The sequence below is a fragment of the Trachurus japonicus genome, chromosome 24 (assembly GCF_045865225.1).
Source record: "Trachurus japonicus isolate A0001 chromosome 24, Traja_1.0".
NCBI lineage: Eukaryota > Metazoa > Chordata > Actinopteri > Carangiformes > Carangidae > Trachurus > Trachurus japonicus.
The window spans coordinates 9,147,552-9,175,545 of record NC_140930.1 but is presented as its reverse complement, the minus strand read 5'-3'; the positions used below and the strand labels follow the sequence as shown (position 1 = coordinate 9,175,545).

Here is a 27,994-nt window from a genome sequence, read left to right as displayed (position 1 = left end):
ATTGATTATCAAAGGCTTCAAATGCACGAACGGGAGGAGGCTCAGCAAAACAGCGGCCGTGACCGGACATGCAGAGTCGGCCGTTGCTATGGAGTCCCTAGCAACGGGCCGCTCAGCGGTGGTCTATCGAGAAATAAACACCGCAGAATATTGGTGATTGACCAATCAGAATCGAGTATTCAAGAGAGCCGTGTTCTAAGAGATAATAACAGAACGTTACGAGACAGAGTTGTTGTAGAGGTAAATTCATGCAAAACCGCTGATGTGCATTCCTGTCAGGGGCAGTTTTTCATCAAGCAGTCTCTGTATTTACCTCTAAAACAACTCTGTCTGGTAATGTTCTGTTATTATCTCATAGCGTGGTGAATGTGCAGGTCACAACTTGTCCACCAGAGCGTTTTGGAGTTGTTGGATTGTGTATTTGATGAGTTTGATGAGGGAAACCAAGAAATCCCATGAGCCTCCGTAGCGTAGCTCTGAGCAGCTCACGGCTCTGCTCTGCCGTTCTAAAAACAGCTTGCACCGACAATTAAAGCTAACGAACCTACTGCTATGACTATAGGGATTATGGCAATGGGCCAATTTGCCAAAATGTTGAACTATCCCTTTAACTATTTCAAGCTTCCATTTTTTTAAAATATTTTTTTTTACCTTCACGCTTTCAGTGCTTCTTATTTTTTCTTGAAGAAAGGTGTAAGTCTCTTCCTCTTTCCCCTTGTTTCTCCTCTTCTCTTGCTCTCTTTTTTCTTTTTTTTGCCACTGGCAGCATGTGTGGAGCAGCTGGTGGGGGGTTTTATATGTGTGTGTGTGTGTGTGTGTGTGTGTGTGTGTGTGTGTCGTGCTTGTGGCTTCTGCTTAAACACTTCAGAGTAGTTTGAAGTACAGTAGGAGAAAAGACATAAATTGGCCCATTTCCCAACATTTACGCAGGGCTTTTACATGAAATCCCCCCTAAACACACACACACACACACACACACACACACACACACACACATGCAAGCAGCTACAGTCAGCTGTGATGTCATTGGGTCTGAATAAAGGAAGTTTTCACGTGCACTGCACACTAATAACTAGATTTTATCTAGTCAAACACTAAACTATAATTATTAACCGGCGAGGTCTTAACTTAGACTTCACGCGTCTTAGCAACCGGAGATTTTGGGTTCGCTCTCGTCGTCACTTATGCAGCTTCAGTCTCTTCTTTTTTTTTTCCTTTTCTTTTTTTTTCTGGGGTTTCCATTTCGTGCCCGAAGCCACAAAAGATCACAGAGATTGTGGGAAAGCCGCCGCGGCTGTCGAGCAAAAAAAAACTTTAAACTGGATTAAAAAAAACACTTTTATGTTAAAACTAACTACTACTAACTACTAACTACTTTATATGTAACTAAATGGGTTCTGATCCATGTAGAAGTAACAGTTGTACTAGAGGTAGTTCAAGTAAAAGGAGCAGAAAAGGTAGTAAAGTTTATGGTAGTAGTACAGCAGTAGTGGTTGTAGTATAAAAGCATTGGTGGTGTAGTAATAGTTAGCTGTAATGGTGCTATAATGACAGAACTAATAGCAGCAGTAGTAGTTTTATATATAGAAGTAGTAGTAATAGTATTGCAGGTGTAGATATAGTAAAGGCTTTAGTTGTAACAGTAACTGCAGTAATGAAATGGTTCAAATAGTAAGAGGTAGACGTGGTATTTGCGATATAAACAGGATAGTAGAAGTAGAAGCATTACAGTAGTGGTGGTAGCATTGATAGTAGAATAGAATAGTAGCTGTCAGAGCAATGTTAAAGTAGTACTTAAAGTCGCAGTCACAGTGAAAGTAATAACAATAGCAGTAAAATGAGTAATACTGGTATTTATAGCACCACTACAGGGCTCTAGATTGCCCCTAAATGGAGGCTTTTTGCCCCCAAAAATTGAGACAATGCAAGTAAAGTTTTCATCCACTTGTGCATGCGTGCAACCAGCAAAATTTGCAGTTTTTTTTAGTTTTTTTTTTAACACTGGTTAAATATGAAAGGGGCTCAGAGAATCTGGTATCTGTCATTACAGGTGGCAGGACAATAGTCAGGTTTCCATCCAAATGTATTGACATTTTTGAGCGAATTTTGTGAAAATGTGAATAAGAATAGGTAGATGGATACCCCACTAATGTGTGTGAGGATCATGAATGAAAAGGAAATGTGAATATTTGCTTTGCAAGTTGATTTACAATGTGCACCCTGTAGTTTTCTGCTTGCGCTTCTAAAATTTTAAGTTGGGGCCCTGTGTGCTAAAAAAAAAAAAAAAGAAACAAAAAAGTTAGTCCAGAGCCCTGCAATAGCAGAAGAGGTTTCAATAGTAGCAGTAGCAGAATAGTAGGTAACTAACTAGTACTAGTAGTGATGGTGGTTGTGTATAATATTTGTACTAGTAGCTACTACTGTATGTTAGTTATGGGCAGATAGCAGGATGTATTACTGGAAACAGACTGAAGACTATAATTGATTCATAACACGAACCTGGTTGTTTACATTTATTTAATTGAACTGATATAAAATATAATCATCTGTGTTTATAGGTGACTGAACCTTTTAGTTTAGTCATAAACTGACTTGTTGTAGATGAAGTGAGTGAGTGAGGTTTGTATTTATTTACTGCAGCTCCCAGGTCCTAATTGGACTCTTAATTAGTGTTTTAATTTAAGGCAGCTGTGCTAGAAAGAAACCGTACGGTGTGTTTGTCCACTACAGCTGATTACACTGTTCATGTCCTATAAATATAGATCTAACAATATCATTTCTTCTTATTCCTCATTTAAAAGTATATTTTATTTTTTTTATCAAATATGAGTTTTTACATTGATATTTATTTACAGTAATAATTAGTTGCAGCTTTAACAGAAACAACGGTCAGTGTAAGATTACGCAGTGACACTGTAACCTTGGCGAACGGCAGCAGCACTGTTGTATTAGACGGCATTAGCCTTTAGCTGCTGCGTTCACCTAATACACCTCCAGCTGAGTGTAAATGTGGTTGAGCTGAGTCGAGTTGAGTGTGTAAATTTGGTACATCTGTCCCACTTCCCTCTTTTACTCTTTGAAGATAATCACACCTCTGCAGACTCCACAAAGGCATGGTTAAAAAAAAAGAGGGAGGGGGGGTTATTTGAGATAGAAATCTGTAAGTAAGTGCTTAAGGAAGCAGCTTTGTTAGTTACAGTAGTTTAAAGGTTTTAAAAGCTAATCTATATCAACTAGGGATAGCTCCTTTTTAACCAACAACATCCTCCACATCACAGTAGCTATCTCTAGTGTTGAGTCGTAGCTAGAAAAAAAACTGAAGCAAGAACAGTAAATATGACAAAAACACATGAGTTTAAAGATGAGTAATGAAAAATGCTGTTTCTTATCGTCACTATTTCTGCAGAGGAAGTTATTTTTCTGACTGACACAGGATGAGACATGAACATTCACAGCTACTGTGACGTGCACGATTAATAATAACAACAACCGTCTGCTGCTGCATGTATTTCCAACCGTTAAGTGTTATTTTCATCTGTCTGATACTGACGCTGATACTGGAAGGAGCTAACACAAATCATCATTGGACACACACAGACACACACACACTTACACACTGTGGTTGTTGTGTTTGCTGCAGTGTAAATAACAATAGATATACTGTACAGTACAGCTCTGGAAAAAATGAAGAGACCACTTCCAAAATGATCAGTTTCTCTGGTTTTACTATTTATAGGTATGTGTTTGAGTTAAATTAAATTAAAGAAATGTTCAACTACCGACAACATTTCTCCCAAAATTGAAAAATATTGTCATTTAGAGCTTTTATTGGCTGAAAATGTCTAAATAACAAAAAATATCAAGTCTTTTCAGACATTGAATAGTAATAATGCAAAGAAAACATGTTCATATTTACTCCTAAACAACACAGCAAGAATATTTTAACTCAGGAAGAGTTTATAAATGTTTAATCCCAGCAGTGTTTTTTATAATCTTCTCTATAAAACCAGATGTGGTTCAGGTGATCGATCGCCTCATCAGTGTCTGATTAAGTATTAAGAATGAATTGTGTTTGTGTTGGTATTGAAAAAAGTAAAGAAAAGAATGACTGTCATACATGTAGAGATGCTTTTATAAGAAACATTTGTGAAAGTGGTCTCTTGTCTTTTTTTTGTTTTTTTTCCAGAGCTGTACATACAGTATAAATCAACTAGCATGCATGTGCAGTATTTGCTGCATTAGCTTTGCTTTACAAAAAAAAGTATTATTAATGTTTTCTGTGCACTATTGTTTTATTGTTGCCACATCCTGTTCCCTGCTCTTACATGTAGCTTGCCCCCCCCCTCCTGCCCTCCTCCCCTCTGGGGTATCATCAAAAAGCTGCATCCAACCTGAAAACCTTAAAACCCTCCTCCTCCTCCTCTCCACTTCATCATTGGCAGGCTTTATTCATACACTCACACACACTCAGCCCAGGTTTAGAGAGTGTGTGTGAGCTCAGCTGTGGAGTAAAAGTCAGGTACTTTCCACGCTGTCTTGTCAGTCGAGATCAAAGTTGGATTTTTTTAAGAGTGTGTAGAGAGGAAGTGCAGGTCAGCGAGGAGTCGTTCAACAACAACAACAACAACAAAAAAAAGAAAGAAAAAACCCACCAGGGTGACACGAAAAACTACACGAGGTACTTCCTGTGTCTTATACAGTAAAGCGACCTTAAAAATGTCTCAGACTTCACTTTAATTCTCTCTGTATGACTTTTAAAGCTGCATTAAGCTCATTATTATTTTTTTTATTTTATTTAAAAGTGTGAAAACCAACCAACAACGTCGATGCACCTGCTCTCAAACAAGGAAGTGTACCATCCGGGCTCACACAGGGCCACGGACACTTCCTGTTTAGCGGTAAAAAGAAAAAAAAAAGGCGGGGAGGGGCGAAGTGACTGAAGAGCGCCGAACATATAGCAAGCAAAAGACATCCAGATATTTTTTTTTTTTCTCAAGAGTCTGTGGACCAAACCAGGGCTGATTTGAATTTTACATTCGACATGTGGCCAAAAAGATGACTGCGAGTCCAGATTCCTCTGTTTCTGCTGAATGTGTAAGTAGTTGCAGTTGTTTTAACTTAAAAAAAAAAAGAAAAGTTAAAGGCAGTATAGGAGCTGATATCTCTTTTTTAGCTCCTAATCTTTTTATTTTTTTTTTATTTTTATATACAATAACAACAACAAACGGAAGCTTAATGCAGCTTTAATAATACTTTCATGTCGGGGTTTAGAGAACAAGAAATGCTAAAGAAAGAGGCCATGTGTTCTCACCAGGAGCACACACGGTGCTTTTTATTCCATGTTGCACATGATAAGACGCCGCCGGTGCACTCGCTATTGATTTAACATGTTATTATTTCTCACCGGGGTTAATTCATGCCATGTTTTTTGATTGTTTTTGTGCAGCACAAGCTTTAATAATTTCATGCGAGCTAATTTACTGCAGTAATTTGAATGTTATTATACCTCTGCTAAACACCTGATGCCTGATGTTTGTTTGTTTGTTTGCTTTTTTATACATAGCGAGTTTTTTAACACTGATTTCAACCACTTGACTCTAAAGTGGTTGAATTTAGTTTGTGCTTTGATTTGTTTAGTTCGAACGTGTTTTGTGTGTCTTTCACATTTCCTGTATCGTGTGTGTGGTGTGTCTGTAAGAAAAAAGAACTACAAAAGAAAAACAGAAATATCTCCAAATCTTGTTCACTTTCATTCTAGGAGGAGTTTATTTCATAATATTTGGCCCAACTCCAAGGCAGCCTCTCTGTGCTCATGATTGAATTATTAATATCTATAAAGAGCTATTGCAGATTTATTTGTAATATTCATTCATTCTTGTGTGTAATGTGACAAAATAGTGACCCCCTCTCTAACAGAGGTTGTGTTTTCAAACGTCTTTTTGTGTGACTAGCAGCCCAAAATCAACATATTTACCCAGATTACTTTCGTTTAAAACAAAGAGGAAGAAGAATTTGCACATTAGAGAAGCTGGAAATGACAGATAGTAACAGAAATTATTATTTGCTCATCAAATTAGTCACCAGTTTTGATTTTTATTGTCACAGCTGTGCATTAACTCTGAAATAAGCTGTTTCCAACCATTTTTTAAAAAGGCAACAGAGCTCATTAATGAAAAAATATGAAGTTTTTGTTTGTTTTCATGAGTTTCTCTATCAGACTCATGGCTTATGATCCAGTATTGAGTATTGAGTCTTGAGTCTGTCCCGGCCCGGGGCTCTTTCACTCACCTTCAGTGCTCACTGCCTTTTTTTTTTTTTTACAGGCCTTCTCACCTGCTCATTACAGCGTTTGTGGGCTTGTTAGCGCTAGCTGGTGTTAGCGTAGCCTTTGAGCTTGACATTTACCTCTTGCTCTCCATGTTTTAACTGCTCGTCTATAAAATCTGTTAGCCTGTTAGCGACACACACTCGTAAAAGCCAAGGAGAAAGACAAAAATACAAAAAAACTTGAATAAGTTTGAGAACCACTGTACTCAACTCAACGTTTTTGACTCCCTGCTGAAGGCGTGTAGGAGTTTTTTAAAGGTTAATAATATGACCAAGCCATAGCAATAAAGGCTTTTAAACTGTTGAAAGAGAGTGCCTTGGATATTTCTTCAACAAACATATGAATAAGTTTGAGAACCACTGTACTCAACTCAACTTTTTTGACTCCCTTTAGTTTTTTAAAGGTTAATAATATGACCAAGCCATAGCAATAAAGGCTTTTTAACTGTTGACAGAGAGTGCCTTGGATATTTCTTCAACAAACATATGAATAAGTTTGAGAACCACTGTACTAAACTCAACTCTGATCAAGTATTTCCTCCCCCACTGTTGTTTTTTATTTTTATTTATTTATTTATTTTTTATCAATCAATGATTTATCGATTGGAAAATCCATTTTGAATTTGGCGGAAATAAACATCAGCACTGTAGCATCAGCAAGCTCTTGTTTGTTTATTTTCACATTGTAAATCAGATTTATTCCACTCCATATTATTTTCCCTCTGGACATCCACCCCCTCCCTCCTCCCCCAGCAGTGGTTCAGCCCCCTCCTCCCCCCTCCTCCCCCCTGCTCCTCCTCCCCCCATTGGAGGCTGCTGCCCAGTTCAGAAACCACTGGTCCGAGCTATAATTTACGTTTTTTTTTACTTTCATTGAGGTTATTTTAACATTGTATGTAATTTTACGCTAATGTTATGAGTGTTAGCATCATTTAACAACAGGCTCATTAATCATTACCACTGTTAATGGTATTTACAGTATTTACCCCCCCCACCCTCCCCCTCTCATGGGTGTGTGTGTGTTAATGGGAGTTGCGGGTGTGTATTACTGAGCCTATGCAGACATGCTCTGCTGAACATACCTGCTCTGTGTTGTATTAACAAGGCCAGACTAATAGGTTTGTGCGTATATTGCGGTAGCTCTTTGATTATGTGTGTGTGTGTGTATGCATGAGCTTTATGTGTATGTGTATGTATGTGTGTGTAGGGCCTGTACATCTGTGTGTGTGTGTGTGAATGTGTGTGTGTGTGTTCGTCGAGTGCTTTGATGGGTCTAGACGGTGGCGAGCAGCCGTTTTCTCAGACCCAGACTCTCTGCTCTGTCTTGTTTCCCAGGAGATGGCGACCTCTGACCCCTGCGCAAACGCCCCCCCAACCCCGCCCGAGGAGCCGGAGGCGTCCCCGTCTCCTCGCAAGAAGCGCGGGCGTCGGAAACTCGAGCAAACAGAGAAGAATAAAGGTACAGCTTTAACGCAGAGTCGCATTATTTCTAGTACTTTGGTCATTTGTACAGAAGTTTAAACAGAAGCCGTGTTTGTAAGTTAGATTAAATACTTCACCCACATGACTTGAAGGGCACTTGTTGTCAGTTTTACCTGATATTATACTGTAACAACCAAATAACTTCCAGACTGCAGTGTTTCAAGGCATTCTTCACTATAAATATGTAGTATGTCAGGGGGAAAAGTGATGAAAACCATGACTTTAACCTCCTCATTACTTCTCCTGTTAAATCTGAACAAATGGGCCATTTCCTGTAACTTTCCTTTCCCTGCAGACGAGCCAGACGACAGAAACTGCGACTCCCCCAGAGAGGTGAGAAAAGCAGTCGTAACCTTCAATCTGTGATGTTTCTTCTCTTTTTTCTTTTTTCTTAAAGGGATAGTTCAACATTTTGGCAAATTGTTCCCATTGCCATAATCCCTATAGTCATAGCAGTAGGTTCGTTACCTTTAATTGTCGGTGCAAGCTGTTTTTAGAACGGCGGAGCAGAGCCGCGAGCTGCTCAGAGCTACGCTACAGTCGGAGGCTAATGGGATTTCTTGGTTTCCTTCATCAAACTCATCAAATACACAATCCAACAACTCCAAAATGCTCTGGTGGGCAAGTTGTGACCTGCACATTCACCACGCTATGAGATAATAACAGAACGTTACGAGACAGAGTCGCTGTAGAGGTAAATTCATGCAAAACCGCTGATGTGCGTTTCCGTCGGGCAAGCAATCTCTGCATTTGCCTCTAAAACAACTCTCTGTCATGTAACGTTCTGTTATTATCTCAGAGCGTGGTGAATGTGCAGGTCACAACTTGTCCACCAGAGCGTTTTGGAGTCGTTGGATTGTGTGTTTGATGAGTTTGATGAGGGAAACCAAGAAATCCCATTAGCCTCCGTAGCGTAGCTCTGAGCAGCTCGCGGCTCTGCTCCGCCGTGCTAAAAATCACTAGCCAAAATGTTGAACTATCACTTTAACTTACAAGTACATGCTGGTTGTTAAGCGTGCATATAACAAGTGTGTCTCTGTGTCTATGTCTGTGTGTGTGTGTGTGCAGGGTGAGACTGGGAGGCTGCGGAGGAGGCCGGTCCCCAGAGTGACTTTCCAGGCTGGCGACCCGTACTACATCAGCAGGAGGCAGAGGGAAGAGTGGCTGAGCCGCTGGAAGATGGAGGTGGGAGAGAATCAAAGTCTCTGTGTCTGTGTGAATTTATAGATGAGGAACAAAAACATGGAGGCTCGAGTTTTTCTTTTGTTTTTTTTGTTTTTTAAACTTCCAGAGTCCGATCACAGTGAAAAAAGCCTCAAGTAAACACATCAGTCAAGACTAAACCAGGCCTGTTTGTAAAAAAAAAAAGGAGGTGACATCAGCTTTTTTTCTTTTTTTTAAACGCTTTTGACAGACAGGACGTCATCTTTCTCCTAAACACTCCTCTGGATGACTTTATTGTTTTACTGTTTGTGATATATTTGTCTCATATTCTGCCAGAGTTACTGAGGCTGACATACAGTATCTGCATCAGATCTGACGACGGCTTGGAAGTGGAAAGCATTTAAAAAATAGGTTCAGGCCAAAGAGGAAATCCCTTTGACAAATTTAATCAACCTTCACAACGGACTCTGAAAATGTGTTAGGGAACTTGATATGTGCCATTTTATGTTCAAATGTCCATTTTCACTCAAATAAAATGAAGGAGCGGTCACAAAAAATTAACTTCTGAACATCGTTTGTGCTTTTAACTAGCAGTTACGTGCAAAGGTTTGTGCAAATTACACTTTATAAAGTCAAGATACAAGATAAGTACAACACCTGGAGTTCAAAAATGGAGATTAAATGGAAAGTCAATCACAATCTAATACGTTTTAATCGCTGGAAAAATACTGCACATTGAGAAATATCCGCTTACTCTTCAACTTCATTATGCAGACTTGTGCTTTTGCTGCTTGTAAATGCTAAATTCACAGTCTTGTGTCTTCACATCAGATAATCCGATAACAGGAAACATTATATACCTAAATATTATCAGTGGGCTGGTTTTGACTGGACTGTGCTGCTCGGTGTTTCTCAGTTTTACTGTCACAGTTTCAGTTCAGGCACCAAATCAGACCTGCAGCAAACAACGAATGTGTTTAAATGGAAAGTTAATCATAATATAATGCCTTTATATTGCCGGAAAATGCTGTACATTCAGTTTACTGTTCAACAACTGTGTTAAACGTTGATTTATAAATGCTGCTTGTAAAGTCTTGGCGGTGTTTTCACATCACATAATCAAGATAACAGGAAATATTATATCACTTATAAACTAACAGTGGGCTTGTTTTGACTGGACTGGACTGGACTGTGCTGCTCAGTCTGTCTCAGCTTTTACAGTCAGACCTGCACACACACACACACACACACACACACACACACACACACACACACACTTGAGAGAACTTAAATGAATCATTTTAAATTGGTTTAATCCATTCATCACTTTTATGCCACTTATCCAGGTCGTCATAACTAAATTGATTACATCATTAGGAGTTATTGTTATATACTGCTGGGACTATGTGACAGTAAATAATTCTGGGCCTTGTCAAGTCACTAATGGGTTTCTACTGTATGGTACAGTTCTTTTGGCAGGTCGGAGCGTCGGCAGCGGCCTATTAAACTGTATCTATACGGTGTTAAACTTTGGTGAACCCTGGAGAAATGTGAATTAATGCACTTCATTATGAAACAATGAGAAGGTCATTACATCGAGCTGAGTGTTTCAGAGCCAGAGCTTTTGTTTTACGGTTTCTTTTTCTTTTTTTCTTTTTTCTTTGGTGGAGAGATTTCTCAGATTGATTAGAAGTTTCCTCTCAGTTCTGGTCCATTTAGCCGAAGACAGACGATGACGTTGATGTGTGTACTTTAATGTATCTTCGGTTTATTTATTTAACAAGAACTTGGGGTCAAAATGTAAATATTTACTGTAGCATCCCCACCAACCACAACATCCCAAAATATAGCTTTTTTTTTTTTTTTAATTCGCCCAACATCATCTTCATATTTGGTTAAACATGGGCTCGGTGTTGGCTCGCTGCTGTTCTGCAGCCTTTCCTGCTTTCCTCCTTTGCTGCTGCTGCTGCTGCAGAGTGTTTATTTACACTGGGAGGGAGCGGACTTCCCTCTCATACAAACACACACACACACACACACACATACACACACAAACACGCAACTGGCCGCTGGAAGATGAACTGTGTGATTGGCCTTTTTTAGTGACATTTACTCAACACTTGACACAGTGAAGTGCCATTGAAAGTGAAAACGGTGCTTTCCCTTTCTGCTGCTGTCAAGGCCTCTCATGCAAAATATTTGTCTCTCTCTCTCTGAGTTTTGATCATCAGTTGATTTTTCTTTTTCTTTTTCTTTTTTTCCTTTTTTTTTAACACACATTTCCCAAATTTAAGCACATTTCAAAACCCTAACCCCTCATCAAATGTCCCTGAGTACCTCTTCGTGGCGTATGCCCTCCGATTGGCTGTTTGAACTGCAGAGAAAACACAAAACCTTTGTTTTTAATGTGGTACTCTACGAATAAACTGATTCTGAAATCAGCTTTGATCTCTTTTTAAGTGGGTGTGTTCAGCTTTGTATCGGTGCCGATACCACATGACGTGACAAGACGCTTCGTGTTACAGTCATTTGACCGATAGTACTTAGATGTTTTCTTAGCAAAGCTGAGGACACAGAAGTCACGATGCACTCATATAAATAGTCATGTTTTTAGGAATGTGGTTGGTTAATGATATCAAGTAAAGTTTACATTTATATACAAAACACGTACCTGATTAGATGTTCAAGAGTCTCTGATTAGACTTTATTGAGCTTCTTAAAGAGGAACTATGCAGGATTTTGATCTTAACTAAGCTACATTTACAACAGCTTTGGTGTCCCAGATCTCGTCTCTGAAGCACCGCGACACAAACGCCCCCCGTAACCCGTAATCTCTTGTTTATCACAGATAAGACTACACAAATATACACATCGTAACATTGTATATGATATATAACGTTATCCACCGCTCCATGGATTGATTTCTCGCCGGCTTCATTGAAAACAAATGCACATGGCCGAGAGGAGGGTTAGCAAAACAGAGGTAAAGCGACCAGATTTTGCATAGTTCCCCTTTAAAGAGCTATTACAGGGGGAAATCTTTTGCTTTTAGGAATTAATGTAGATAAAATATAACTTTTTATCTAAATACTTATGGTTATAGCTTCAAGCTCGTCAAAAATCTCTTCCATCCATTGGCTGTGCTGCTTTTCCATTGTGCTGATGGTTGTTCCTTCAGTACGGATGTGACATATTGTGTGGTCGCTGTCGTCCATTTGGGATTTACATGTTGAATAATTTCAAAATAAAACAGGAAGTACAGTAAACAAAAATCAGAAATGTAAATAATCCTGTAGAGACAAACAAGAGAAGAGGTCAACGTAGTGTTCATGACTTTGGACTGTGCGAGGAGGTTCAAGAAGCTGGAGAACATGCAAACTCCATTATCTCAGTATTTCTGAAGTCCTGTTTTTGTTGGTAACACATTTTCATAGAAATAAATAAAACAGGTGTTGTTAGGAGACGCTGAGGTTTGCCCTGTGCAGCTGGCTCGTTGTGGTAATGTTCAGCCTCACATCTGTTTTTTTTAAGCTTTTTATTTTCTTCCTGCAGAAGTACAGTATACTCTTGGTGTTTGAGTGTTTGGGTATCCTCGGTGCGCTCTCTCCTCTGCACTGACAACAGCTGCTGCTGCAGAGGTCGAACAAACTTTTTAAATCATTATTTATAGTCACCATAATGATTTTTTTTTTCTTTTTTACTGACAATGGATCAAATGAATACTTCAATGTGCAAAAAAGGTCAATCGCAGTGACAAACCCACAGATATTCATCGCTCGCTCCACTCGGCTCTAAAGAGTTTTATAGTATCATTGTTTTAGTTTTATGGCCCCGAACTTTACAGTTTTTGCTTCAGTCTCACTGCTCTCATTAACTTTGTTTCCCCGCTGCAGCTGATTTTTTTTTTTTTTTTTGTGGAAAAACAAGTGCTCGCTGCATATATTCTTTATTCTTCGCTCTTTATTTGGATTCTCATTAGCTTTCACGGAGAGGTCACCAGTCAGTCGAACGCAAACTGATTCAAAATGTCACAGAGTCAATAAAAACATGAGAAGGCACAATGTAAAGATCAGAGAATAAGTGAAATGACTCTGTATATGAAAATAAAAGTTTACAACATAAACGTTAATCATAAATAAATAGCACAGAAAGACCCCGCTGAGCCCTGAACTACACACGGACACAGTTAAAAACCAGCTGCAGTTTTATAGTGGAGCAGTCAGGAGGTGGTGGAGACCAAAAACTAGTTCGAAGACCGAGTCAAACCAATGCAAGACCATTTTCAAGACCATATTACTGTATTCAGTGCCAGTACTGATAAATAATCATGACAACTGGCGCGTTTCCACTACAGGAACTCCTGGGTGGGGCTTGAGATTACTCTGTGCTGATTGGTCAAATTCAGAGTGGGACGTGACGCCAAGAGAAAACCCTGAAATAAGTGCCATTTTTAAAACCCAGCAGTATTACAAAAGCGTCTTCAGAGAGAAAACAAGAGGGAATAAGCTGGTAAAAGAGGTATAAGAGTAGTAGCAGTAGTAGTAGTAGTAGTAGTATAGTAAAAAAAAAAAAAAGTATGATAAATAAGCGATTGTGCGATTAGGCTATGAGACGATTGAAACGGCAATTACAAACCCAGCTTTATTAGAAAGCGTCTATACTGCCGGAAAACAGCAACAACAACAACAAGAGCAGTAAAAAAAAAAAAGAAGAAAAAAAAACCAAAGCTGCACAATGACTGCGCAATGATTGAAACTGTTGCACGTCGTTGCAAGAGCTCGGCGGGTCCTGGTCTGCAGTGGAGACAGTGAGAGGACGGTTCCTGTAGAAGTTCCTACACCCTCACTTTTACTTGAACTCCTGCAGTGGAAAAGCGCCTATTTACATTATTCCTCAGCTAAAAAGAAAAGATCATTTTATATAAAATTTAAACCATATTTTTTATAATTGAAACAAAGTTTGGATTGAACAGAAGAACACAGCAGCACAGAGTCTCTCCCCTCACTGTTGAGTCATAGTGCAACCAGGTTTACAGATGGTTACACAAGCGTATCTTAAAGTTACTGAACTACATCGCATAAAGCGAGCAAGTGACAGAGAGAGACACTTGTGATAAAAAAAAAATATATATATGTGCTGCTGTGGTCTCGACTGGTCTTGAGAAAAAACCCCTAGTGCAGCCCGACCGAGACCGAGACGAGACCAAGACCGCGAAAAATGTGGTCTCAACTTAAGACCGGTCTTGGTCTCTCGAGTACTACACAACCCGACCAAGAACAGAGATTAAAAAGAGACTTGAAAATTCAGATCAGATGACCACAACGTAATGACAACTTCTAAAGAATCAATACGAACTGGATGTGCACTGCAAAAACTCAAAATCTTACCAAGAATATTTGTCTCATTTCTAGTCAAAATGTCATTTCTAGTCAAAACAAATCTTATTATACCTATAATAAGACTCATCGCATTAAAAAAGTAGCTTGTTTTTAGAGATTTCTTACTTATTTCAAGCCTATTTCCACTTGAAATGAGTAGGAAAATCTGATAGTGGAGCAAGTTTTTCTTTCTTGTTACAAGCACAAAAAACTTCCTTCTACTGGCAGATTTTTCTACTTATTTCAAGTGAAAATTTGTTTGAAACAAGTGAAAATGATCTAAAAACAAGTACATTTTTAGGTGATGAGTCTTGTTTTAAGTGGAAAGAGATTCGTTTTGACTAGAAACAAGACATTTTGACAAGAAATAAGACAAATATAATATTCTTGGAAAGATTTTGAGTTTTTGCCGTGTGTAATCAACTTTTCAAATGTGATAATACTGTAGGTCAGGTGTATTGTGTTCAACAGTTTCCTCTCACTCTCTAGTATAAAAAGACTGTGCTGCCGTGCTGCTGCCAAGAAGTTGTGTGTCTCTGTGTGTGTGTGAGTAAGTGGCTTGTAGATGCAAGAACGTGTGTATGTGTGTGTGTGTTAGAGAGAGAGAGAAAGAGAGGAAGACCTAAGACCGAAAAGACAGAATGACTGAAAGAGACAGGATGTGTGTGGTCATGAAAGGGGGAGAGAAAGTCATTCAGGCTGATTGACTGAGTGTGTGAAAGTGCGGCTGCAGTTTCCTCTCACTCCTGTTTGAACTTGCTGCTGCTGCTGCTGCTACTGCTGTCGACGTGTGATGGACACGAACCTTTAAAAATATGTGAGAAGGAAAAGTGTTTGACAACTTGACAGTCGCTTGAGAAGAGCAGAAAGAGCAACATTTTTTATTCAAATGTGAATCTTAAATATATTTAGAAACGTGGAAGTAAACAAGTTCGATCTACAAGAACATCTGTTTGAGTTTTAAATGAATTAAATGATAAAGTTGTGTTATAGCGAATGTAAACACACAAACTGTCGTTGTTCAAACTGATACCAGGTTGTTTTCAGTCTGTTGCTTGTGACAGATGGAGAGAAAGAGAGAGAGGTAGAGCATGTGTGACTTCCTGTCAGCGCTCGTCACTGATTCATCAGCTACTCTGGAGCCAGAAGCAACTTTGTGTTTTCTTTTTTTTGTGCTCTCACTGTCGCCGGGACAGAAATTGAAACTTTAAATGTAGGTTTTTCTCATAACTTTATATCAATTCGACATAAAGAAAAGAAAAGAAAGAATAAAAAGTCAGCAGAAATGAAAGTAAGAGCAAAGAGTCATGAGAGAAAGAAAGAAAGGAAGGAAGTAGGAGGAAAGGGCAGAGCAGTGGTGAAAGAAGTGCTCAGTTCCTTAATTTATCCAAAAGCACCAATTCATTAATGTTACGCTCTAAGAATCTGGACCTCTTGAAGTTATTCTCGCCTATTTGACAGATTCGAGTGTAAAGATTACAACGGAAGAACTGTGAGGTCAAGATGTGGGTGCTGTGCCGTGAAAAAGTATTTCCCCCCCTTCCTGATTTCTTACTTTTTTGCATATTTGTCACACTTAGATGTTTAAGGTCATCAAACAAATGTTAATATTAGATCAAGATAACCCAAGTAAATATAAAATGCAGTTTTCATTTTATTAAGGGAAAATATCTATCCAAACCTACAGTACCTGGCCTTGTGTGAAAAAGTAATTTCCCCCGCTTGTTAAATCATGAACTAACCCATTTTTGGAAAGTTGAGTTTAATTTCACTATCCACACCCAGACTTGGTCACTGCCAGAATCAAGAAACCACTTCAATAAAACTTGTTTGACAAAGTGAAGTAGGCTGACGTTGTGCCGCGATCTAAAGAAATTCAAGAAAAGGTTAAAAAAAAAAAAAAAAAACTAAATCACTGACATCTATCAGTCTAGTTACAAACGCCATTTCTAAAGCTTTGGGACTCCAGTGAACCACGGCGAGAGGCGTTATCCATTAGATCTCAAATGAAAGGTGACAACTTCCTGTTTCTCCTCCACTGGTTCTCCACTGGGCCGTGTCCTCTCACCCGTTTTATACATCCTGTACACTGATGACTGCAGAAGCTCACATAGTCATAGTCGTAGTGAGTCTGTTACGGGGAGGGGACACGGGTCCTGGGCCAGTGGTGGATGATTTTATTCATTGGTGTGATGATTCCTTTTTAAACTTAAAGGAGAAGTCCAGTCATTTTCTAAGCTGTAGGCCCCCGAGTGCGACCATAGGAAAAAATCCGAGAAAAATAATGAAAAATGCAGCCCGGACCTACAGTAGCTCTCCTCCTGCTAGCGGCGCTACACTGCAGTTAAGCAGCGAAGCAATGGGGGCAGAACTTTAAAACCTATTATGCTCAAAATATCACTACACATGCTTTGCAACATCCACCAGTTCCTTAACACACAACACTGAGTCTGCATAACTCTGTTAATATGAGAGAGCAGTGTTAACATGTGTGTTTTTATCACGTAGCTCTGTTTACTCTAGCTTCCTGGGTAGACCTTACTAGTCGACTGTCGAGCTCGGGACTGTTTCCATATCAACAAAGACAAAAACGTGAGGAAAACATGGATTTAGGAGGGAAAAAAATATTTTGGATGGGAATATAAGTATCAATATGAATATAACTGCTTTTTTCCTATCCAAAATCTTTTCTTTTCCTCCTAAATCCATGTTTTCCCTGCATTTTTGTCTTGATTAGTGGATAGGTCACATGTTTGGGTCATGGTCGTGTTCAACTGAACTCAAAACAAGCAAGTTTCCTAAAAGGCACCACACCACGATCTTCACTTGTTTGAACTACAATAAATAATAGATATAGAATATGTACAGACATGAGCAAGTACATATTGATATGGAACAAAAAATAGCAAACATGTAAAAAAAAAAAAAAAAAGTTGCTCACAAATGATAAATGAATGAATGAAAGTTTATTTGAACACATAATAAAAGAACAATGCTGGAAATGGCATCAAGAGTCAGAGTTCATGGTTCAGTATCAAGATAAAAAGTCTCGTCATCACATTGTTCATGCTGATGCATTAATGTTTAAGACGTTATAACACCCTGCAGTTGTAGCTTGATCTCAGAGCTTCTCTCTTTGTCTTGTCTCCAACCATGAACCCTGATGCACCGACGTGTCTTCGCTTCTTTCTTTTTTTTTTGGACTTTATCCCTTTTTCCTTTGTGAAATAATAATGAATAATTCCACCTCCTCAGACCTTGAAAAGTTATTTGACTGAAATCATTTTAGACGTTTCCTGTCTTTGATGGAACATCTTTTAACACAAATCAGGCAAAAAACTGGTTTTAATCTTTGATTTTGTATTTTATTTTATTTTATTCTCTTGTGAGTAATATGAATGAATCCAGTGGAGTAAGAAGTGCAGTGTTCCCCCAATCAATTATTAAGTGAGTAATAGTATAAATGTAAATACTGCTTGCTTGAACAGAGTACTCGAGTGAATGAACTTGGTGGCTTTCCACTATTAGAAGAAGGGAACTGAGAAAAAGAGGTGCTGCAGAATAACGAGAAGAAAGAAAGAAAGCAAAGATTAAAAAAAAGAGGAGTGTGGAGGCAAATAAAGAAGAGGATGTAAGGACAAAAAGAGAAGAATGAAAGCAGGCAAGAAAATAAAGGAAGGGGAGAGGAAGGGGAAGGGGATTGAGGTGTAAAGCAAGCAAGCAAGAAAGAAAGAAAAGCGATGGAGTGAAAGGAGAGAAAGGAAAACAGAGAAAGTTTGAAACATACAGCGAAAGAGAGAGCGAGATGAAATCAGTGTCGGAGACAGAGGTTAACCAGTTCCAGGTTTCTGCCTCTCTACGTGTGTGTGTGTGTGTGTGTGTGTGTGTGTGTGTGTGTGTGTTTGCTCTGTCGGTCGGTTGAACTGCAGCCAGCTGTTAACATCCCATCGCTCTGCCTCTGTCTGAAGGAAACCTGGTAACTCAGCAAACTCTTTTCCACTTCAGGATAAAAACATCTGGCATCTTCTCTCTTTCTCTCTCTCTCCTTTCACGTTTAAAGTTACAGCAGAGAAAATAAACACTATAGGGAACCGTATATGTTAAAACCCCCTCCCCTCTCCCCCCTCCTGTGACTTAATGTCATTTTGTGCTAATTGAATTTAGCAAGTCACATACACCACATGCACGCACTTCAGCCTTGACCTTGTTTTTACTTCTAACCGCTGCGGAGGTGTCAGAAAAGAAAACACTTCATTGTGTTATTTTAGACGACTTGTTGGCATCACGTCACCCACACACACACACACACACACACACACACACTCGTGCACGATCGTGTGCACACAGGGCCTGCTCATAAAAACAAAGCAGTCACAGCTGTGTAGAAAACTCAGCAGGTCACCTGTGATAAAGGTGAGCGCGTGATGTCACATGGAGGACGACTATAAGCTTTTATAGCTTCACACCAGGAAGTCGGGTCTACTTCTCTGCTCTAAAACAGGAAATCTAAGTGACCATTAATAAGAAATGAAGATGAATTGTTTGCTTTTCTGGCAGAGTTAGTTCAAATTTTTTTCCCATTGAAATGAATGGAAACCGTCTTCAAACTCTTCAAATCTTCTTCTTCTTCTTTGAACTTTAACTGCTTCATCATACTTTCACCTACAGACTTCATTCCACTATTAAACCGTTCACTAAACTTCATAGTATTCACGTTACATTCAACTTTTTCATATCTTCTACCATTATTGATTAGTAACCTTTCAAAGTTCATGATCATTTCTGACAAATTTCAAGTTCATAATGGGAGTCAATGGCACGGAATGTTCAGACCTAGTGGGTGACATCATTAGCTAGAGTGCAAGAGGGTCTAAAAATCCTCTGACACTTTGCTGTCTAACTTGTCGCCACGGCCACAAATTACACTCTACACACATAATTTTCTCCACTTTTGTAGACAAGCTTGTCCTGTCTCTCACAATGTGCTCACAAACGCAGAGAGACTAACAAAATTTGAACTGTGAGCCTCTGAGTGCAGCCAGTTCCCTCCCTTCCTCTCATTGACTCCCATTCAATTTAGTTTGTTTTAGAGTGATCAGGTGGTTTATGCAGGTAGACCAGGTTTAGGACCAGCATGCACCTGTGTGTTTGGACAAATAAATCAGTCAAATAGTCAAGAAATTGAATGTATTTGTTCATATACTACAAAGTGTTCAAACATCAGTCATATCACATCCGCACTTCATCGCTAGGATACAGATGCTCACTTTATTTTTTAAACATAGTATCAGATAGATACTTGGTGTTGCCCATAGTTGCTCTGACTGATTTGATGCTGCAGTATTACTGTATATCAGAGTTGTGCATTGTTCTACTTATTGTTGTTGTTAAATTGGTTTTACGGATTATTTTTCATATTTGTGATTTAGGACGATAGATTCTCTCTTTAACTTCTCTCCCATCGACAACAAAGTGGCTTCTGGTTCCCAAGAGAAAGTCGCTGTCCTTGGGAACTGGTTCAGTTTTGCAGCGTCAGACCTCAAACACACCACAGTCCACTATAAAAACTTGGTTCAAAGTCTGTAGTTACCAAAAGCCCCAACATGACCAATATATCTCAATCAGAGGCCTTCACATAGGACAAGACAGAGACACATGGAAAACTGTTGCTGATTCACAAATGGTACAGATATGGAGCCCATTGGGAAAGCAACAACTCCCCCACCCCTGAAACTACACAGTGCACTTTAAAACACCAAATCACAGCTTGAACTTAAAGGGACAGTTAAACATTTTGGCAAATTGGCCCATTGCCATAATCCGTATAGTTTTAGCAGCAGGTTCGTTACCTTTAATTGTCAGTGCAAGCTGCTCAGAGCTACGCTAATGGGATTTCTTGTCTTCCCTCATCAAACTCATCAAATACACAATCCAACAACTCCAAAACGCTCTGGTGGACAAGTTGTGACCTGCACATTCACCACGCTATGAGATAATAACAGAACGTTATGAGACAGAGTTGTTTTTGAGGCAAATACAGAGACTGCTTGCTGAAAAACTGCCCCTGATGGGAACACGCATCAGTGGTTTTGCATGAATTAACCTCTAAAACAACTCTGTCTGATAACATTCTGTTATTATCTCATAGCGTGGTGAATGTGCAGGTCACAACTTGTCCACCAGAGCGTTTTGGAGTTGTTGGATTGTGTATTTGATGAGTTTGATGTTGGAAACCAAGAAATCCCATTAGCCCTCCGTAGCGTAGCTCTGAGCAGCTCGCGGCTCTGCTCCGCCGTTCTAAAAATAGCTTGCACCGACAATTAAAAGTAACGAACCTACTGCTATGACTGTAGGGATTATGGCAATGGGCCAATTTGCCAAAATGTCGAACTATCCCTTTAAACCCCAGAAGGGAAATCCAGTTTACTGGATTAAAACCATAAATCGATTAAGTTTCTTTCTTCGTCCACATCGCTCCGCAGCTTGCAGCCGTAGGTGAATGGACCAAGTTCCTCGCAGCTCAACATGAAAACAGACGCTGTTCCTCCGAGTCCAAACACTCAGTTTACAGACGTTATGTCAGCGTCATTTTGTTTTCCTTTCAGTAATTCTGAACTGGCTCATGTGTATAACTGCAGTTTGTACGTGTGTTTGTGAAGGTGTGTGTGCTTATGTGTGTGTGTGTGTGTGTGTGAATGTGAGGTCGTGACCCTAACACATCCTATTGCCTTGTCAACCCTGAGGCTTACCTAACCTTTGACCAGAGTGCATGTACACACCCCATATACACACTAGCATAGATTTGTATGTGTGTGTGCATATGTGAGTGTGTGTCATCACCCTTAAACCCCTGAGGCGACCAGACATGACTGTGTGTGTGTGTGTGTGTGTGTGTGTGTGTGTGTGTGTGTGTGTGTGTGGTGGAAGTTCACCTAAACATCTGTTAGGTGAAGGAGCCAGTAAATCACACACTTCACTGCCCGGCCAATCAGCAGAGAGGGAGAGGGGTAAAGAAGAAGACTTGGAGGGTGAAGCCGAGTGAAGCTGAGGAGTGAGACGCACAGAGAGGAAAGTGTAGGAGGAAGAAGAGGAAGAAGAAGAAGAGGAGGAGGAGGAGGAGGAGGTGAGAGACAGACAGACGAGGAAAATGACAGAGAGAAAGAGAGCCAGGGAGGAAGGGTTGCAGTTGCAGGGCTGCCATGTCCGGTCTGTAAGTGATTTAACTTTTTTTTTTTCTTTCTTTCTTTTCCTTTAGTATGTGTGTGCATGGTGTGAGAGTGTGGAGAGAAACATAATCTTAAGGTTTTCTTTTTTTTTTAAAAAAGAGGAAGGGTTACAAGTTGTATAACTGCTTCCAGAGAGTTATTTCATGGCGAGTTTGTTTTTATACTTACTAAAAGGGGTTATTATTATTTTCCTGAGCAGATGTAAACGGGTGTTTAATGCTGCTGCTGCTGCTGCTGCTGCTGGTCGTGGTTTCATGCCAAGTAAAGTAAAAAGATCTGAAGGAGGTCACTTCATGTTTATTTTCTGTGCTGTTGAAGGGGGCAGAGAGCTGGAGACACTCTGCCCCCTTAAACTGTTTAAAGTCCACTTTTCCCACCAGCCTCTTCACCAGAAATGTCGTTTATTATTGACGTTTATTACCTGGTACAATATTATGTAATAGAAATTTGTCAAATTCCTTCATATAACAAGACGAATCATGCACAGTCGGTGTAAAAATCTCAATTTAAATGGATTTAAGAGTCAAACTAAATGGATAATTTCAAAATAAAAGCCTCACCCTTTCATTATTGTGCAAGTTAAGTCAAAAAAAAAAGAACAAGGAGGAAGGAAAGATTAGAGGGAAGTGTAGAACAATAACCTTAACTTTTTCTGCTTCCCTCTCTTTCTAATCGTCTTGAGACCCTTAAAATTTGTCTGAGTCGGGGTCTTGACCTCGAGGCTGGGAACCAACACTGCTTCACAATAATATGGTATCAAAACTAAAGTCTCACTGAGAGCAGTTTCTGGTTTTTAAGCCGTAGTTTTGCATCAATAATCTTTTTTTTTTTTAATGTTTGATCTGCTGTGATATCAAGTTTCATAACTCTGTGCTAAAGTTTTTTAAGGCCACAACTAATGAAAAAGTAAGGAAGTATGTAAAAGTACACATGAGCATGGTGTAACTTTGAATAAATGGAAAACAGAACTAAGCCGCCAAAGAAAACACAAAGCAGGATTAACACCAGTTTTGTTTTGTTATAAAAAAAACAGGAAGTCATTATTGTTGGTTTACTTTTATTTGTGTTTTAGAAAATTGGGATTCACAGTTTTCTTTTATATCTGCCAAAAAAGACGTGCAAATAGTTATCAAATTATCTAAACGACTGGAAACCAACGCCAGACCGCTAAAGTATTGTGTTTTAAGTGTAAACATCAGGCCCTGGTATGCTTTGATATTATTAACAGCTGTCAGATTCAGATTGGCCCATTTTGCCATGTTTTTGTCAGTTTTACTTCAAGTTACATGTTTGAAGTTTAGAGAATTTTCTTTTCTTTTTTTTTGTGCACACATGGTTCCCAAACATGTTAACAATTAAAACGACAACAAATCAGCCGCCTTGTTTGAAACAGACGTGAGACAAATTAATGGTTTGGAGTCTTTTCCGCTCAGAAAAAACAAAACAAAACAATGAACGGTCACTGATTAAGTTCATGATGAGAAAACAAGTCCCTGAGGTGTTAAACTCAGCATCAGGGTGAACATGAGGTTTGGTTTATTTTGGCCTTCAATCATACATTATTTGATTAATTTGATCATTAAATGTCATGTTTTCACTCATTTACACTATTAATCATTATAAAATACTTAATTCATCATCTATAAAGCATTATTTGACACTGATACTAGTCAGCATGTCATTTTTCTACACAGTTGATTTGTTCATAGATGTTTTATAAACACTTGAACCGCAACTCATGGTTTATTCAAATTCTTAGTGCTTGTTCAATACTTTATAAATCATCTTTTAACAAACTCACTAACCATCAGCTCATGTCTAAATCACAGTTTTTTATCTAAATAGTTCATTCATCAGTTACTGACACCTTATAAACGATGTTATGGACATGAAATCGATACAGAAATTGATTCACAAACGTTAAAAGTCCAATCATTAAATAGATAATAGATGAGATAATTAGCAACTAATCAGTGTCGGTGCAGGAATAATGCTTTATAAGTGTTTGCTTAACTCATTCTTAATAGTGTGTCGCTGTTATAATGTTTTACTAACGCACATCTGGAAAGGTTATGATTAGAAAACAATGTGAAGTCACTAAATGGCTATTGTGCTCCAGTCGGCAATGAGGCAGATGTTTGTTGTTTGGCCCGTTTCATTACAGGAGATCTCAGGGGGAAACTTCTTTAACACACTTCACACACTTTATCCCACGGCAGCGATCGATGCTAATGAAAGAGAAGAGCGGTTGCTTGGTGCGTTTCCTATTGACATTATGTGAGAACGGCTATTAACCGCTGTCTTAATTGTAGTAGTAGTGTGAATATGTGTCTCTGTGTGTCTGTGTGTGTGTGTGTTGTTTGAGCAATGTTGGGTTCATCTCGAGGTCAGGGTCGGTCACGCTCATAAAGGAGGCGTGGCCTAAGAAATGGCTCATTGGTTAGGTCAGAGGGTGAGGGGTCGGAGGTCAAGAGAGTGAAAACACTGACCAGGCCACGGGGTTCGATAAAGTTCAGAGACGTAACTCACAACATTACGGCCTCTCGCTGCTCCTCCGCCCTCCTCCGAACCTTTTATTTGTCCCATGAAAACACACTCTTGTTCTTCTTTTTCTGCCTCGTAGCATCTGGTACAATACGAAGCATCCCTTTTCGTAACAACGTGGTCGTCGTCCTGACAACCAAATAGCACAAACTGTAGCGTGCAGACGTTATAGGAACTGAAACAAAGTGAGGATACCGTCAAAATAATGACACAAATAGGTTTTATTTCTCTATTAAGGTCATATAAAGTTCAGGAAAGAGAAAAAATAGTAAAAACAAATTGTATCAGGCCTTTCTGAAGGTGTTACCTGTTGAATTGATCTGAATTGATTAGAGCCGTTGCATATTACTGTACATTAAATGTATAATTGAGGTGTTTTTTTTGCAAATGCAAAGTTTAAAAAGCATTTCAGAGCTTATTAGACCAGATTAGCTACGATATGATATAACTTTATCAATCCTGAGTGAAATAAATGTGCCTGGTTGTTTCACATTTATGTCACACAGGAAAAATAACAAAAGAAACGTAACAATATGTGCACTGCTTAAAATAAGTGAAATATACACGTAATAATACATTACGAATATAAGATGTAAATATTAAGCATATTATGCCAAGTCATGATATTGAAGGAGAGTATTTAGTATCATACAAGGTCATAGTGTCATATAAACCTGATATTGCACATTTTAGGCGATCAGTATACAGTACAGACTTCTAAATTGTTTTAAAAGCTGTTGTATTAACTTGTCTTGGTGGTTTTTTAACTGTGCTCATGTAAATTTTAGTGCTTTGAGAGAATTTGAGGATTCAGTTGAAAACAGGAGGAAACCTTTCACAAAGATTCAGGAAAACGGCATAAATAATACTGGAAGTTTTACCGTTGTTTAATTTATTAAAGCTTTTTCATGTGCACAAATCTGACACACCCTGCACACGGAGCAATAGATCAACATAAGAGTCTGTAATATATATATATAAGAAGAAGTCTATCCGCACCCTGACCGGTCGACAGCTCCAGCTCCTCCGTCTCAAATGTAGTTTATAGTTAAATGGCTGTTTGTTGAACTTTTGGTTTTTCAAACCTGCAGCTGTTTAACCCAGAAAACTGTTCTGCATCACAGCACAGGCTGCCTGGACCGGGCGCCTTGAACGCAGCGCTGCAGACTAGTGGAAGTCTTCCAGTTTGTGCTCCTGTTAATTGGCCTCATTACTGAACTTTTTATAGGTTAGTGAGTGAGTAATTAAAAAGTCTCGCTCCACACACTGTATGATGATCAAACTCTTACCACTGGACTCTGACTGACTGGTGTAGAGATGCTGTGGGCATCAGTGGTGCATTCAAAGACACCGCTGCACTTACTGTAGCTGTTAAATATCATTTACATCTCTTCATGTTTTATTATTATAGTGTTACATTTATGGATATTAAGTGATAATGTGTGGTTTAATTCCACATATGGTTTTATATACTTTTATCTTAGTGAACCACAGAGGAACGCTGTAACGAGCTGTTGAGGAGACCTTGATGGGTTTCTTTTGTTTGCGCTGCAGAAACTCTGGTAGCAATTTTCCGCCCAAACTACACCCTCATATTCTGGTAATGTGATGAAAAAAAAAATCCCAAACACCAAAAAGAAACATGACTCACAATTCACCATAGAAACAATATTTTTAAGACCAAAAATCTTCTAAAAAATGATGTTGTTCGGACTTCATCTGTGCAGGACGATGGAAATAATACGTATTGTGTGCGTTTATGAGAGTTAACCAATCAGCTGCGTCATTATAAACACAGTTAGAGTCTTATTTCTTTAGATTGGTCGACTCCTCTTCTTCTCTTTCATGTCAGTTCAGCTGCTTTCACAGAAACGTGAGTCGACAACAACACTCGTCTGTCATCAGTGACTCATCCTGGTCTCTGAGAGAGAGCGGTGAAAGCTTTTCTGATGGACTCTTCAATCAGCTACAGTAATGTTGCCAGGCAACAGACACAGTTTCATCCCGGCGAGCAGAGAGCAGGGTTTTTCTTTGGCCCCGGTACCGCTCAGCAGCAACTACAGCAGCAGCAGCAGCAGCAACGTGGAGCCGGGTCCAAGTTTTCTAATGAGATGATCCGGTCCAGATGCCGACAGAAATTATCACAGTTTCTTCACAGCAGCAGAAAAGTTGAGATGAGATGAGGCGAAAATCAAATTATCTCTGCGTGAAAATTGGCTCTTTAGTGTAGGAAGTAGTTACATTTCAGCATCACATAAAAAAACGTGCTTTATGAATGATGAATTAAGGGTTAAATAAAGCTTATTATTGTAGTGTAGTCATTAAAATGTAGAGCCAATAATATTTATACTGAATGAGAATAAGATTATAATAAGGATGTACTGTACGCTGCACCTCGCCACCATGATCGACAAAAATATAAGTAAGAAAAAAGGGAATAAAAGTTAAAACACAGGGCTACATTTGTAACAAATGTATTGAAACATGTTGTAAATATCTGTAGAAATGAAGTCGTACAAAAGCAGCTGTTTTGTGAATGTTTTAATAAACACAAGCCGCCAACATTTTCCACATAAACGCTAACACAAAAGAAAGATATAGGCAAAAAAAGAGACATAAATGAATACAAAATATCAGAAATTGTGAACTCTTTTCAATTTTAACATAAATATTCATGAAATAAAAGTTCAAAAATGGAAATTCACTAACATCAAAACTATAAACAAGTATAGATTGCTCATTTTAAAGCATATTACGTGAAATTAGACACAAGACTGTCTATTCATCTCATGCATGGTTGTTACAGTAGCATACAACAGGAAGGGAAAGGTAGCAAAGTATGCAAATATAAAACAAAAGAGTATAAAAAGTTATGTACAAAATGGAATAAAACTTGAAATATAAAAGAATGAAATATCAATTCTATTGAATACAGTTTCTACATTACAACAAAATCAGCACACAAGCATTTTATAGTGACAGGAAATCAATAAAACTGCCATTTTTGGATTTCACTGCCATTTAAATTTGTCTTTATTAGAGTTTAATACTTATTTCTGGTTTCCAATATCTTCTCCGAGCTGCTCCACCACAACCCGCTGCTCATTTTATTTATTTTCCAGCTGTGAGCAGCAGCAGCAGCTCCTGTTTTTTTTATTTTATTATTATTTTTATAGCGTCCATCATCAGCCCACTCAGAAATCAACACTTCATTCGTCACCTCTGCAGTTACTGTATGTCACATGGACGATGATGATGATGATGATCGGACTTTGACTTTTCCAGACGTTTTTCTTTCTTTCTTTCTTTCTTTTTTTTTTGTTCAGATCGTCCCAGATGTTTTCAGAAACCAGTGACGACATGTGGAGATTCCCTTACGGTGCGTGTGCGTGTGCATGTGCGTGTGTGGTCCGTCTACGATCCGTGTAACAGGCTGATTTGGGTTTTATGAGGTCGGAGGTGAACGGGAGCGGGGGGGAAGAGCGACCCCCTCCCCTCGGGGTCGAACTGAGGAGAGAGCTGTCACAACCCGACACCCCTCACTTTTTACTGTCTCCCCCCTTCCGCTTGAATTTATGTCGTGTCGTCATCCCACCACCTCCTCCCTCCTCCCTCCTCCTCCTCTTCCTCTTCCTCGCTCCTTACATCCTCCTTTCTTTTTTTTATTTTTATTTCCTAGAGGAATGCAGCAGTGGCAGCAGTCAGAGATGGACAGAGTACTCGACCCCAGTACTTGAGTGAGAGTACAAATACTACTGGTCAAAATTTACTCCGTTACAAGTAAAAGTAGCTCAGTCGACATGTTACTCGAGTAAGAGTAAAAAAGTACTTGCTTTTAAAGGTACTTAAGTATCCAAAAGTACATACTTTTAA

The 27,994-nt window shown here is 39.0% G+C and overlaps 1 protein-coding gene across 7 annotated transcripts in view; it reads left to right on the top strand.

Moving 5' to 3' along the window:
• Window positions 1–27,994, top strand: part of dnmt3aa (DNA (cytosine-5-)-methyltransferase 3 alpha a) — a 76,169-nt gene that overhangs the window by 21,405 nt on the left and 26,770 nt on the right. For 4 of the 7 annotated variants that reach the window (XM_085771790.1, XM_085771789.1, XM_085771787.1 and 1 more), the window contains exons 3-5: window positions 7,663–7,786; window positions 8,105–8,142; window positions 8,878–8,994. The exons of 1 other annotated variant lie outside the window; for it this stretch is intronic. In XM_085771790.1, coding sequence (XP_085627916.1) covers window positions 7,663–7,786; window positions 8,105–8,142; window positions 8,878–8,994 — 279 coding nt within the window. Of the gene's footprint in view, window positions 1–4,912; window positions 5,095–7,662; window positions 7,787–8,104; window positions 8,143–8,877; window positions 8,995–21,408; window positions 21,562–27,994 lie in introns of those variants that run through there. 2 more of the 7 variants (XM_085771791.1, XM_085771792.1) reach the window with 2 other exon arrangements.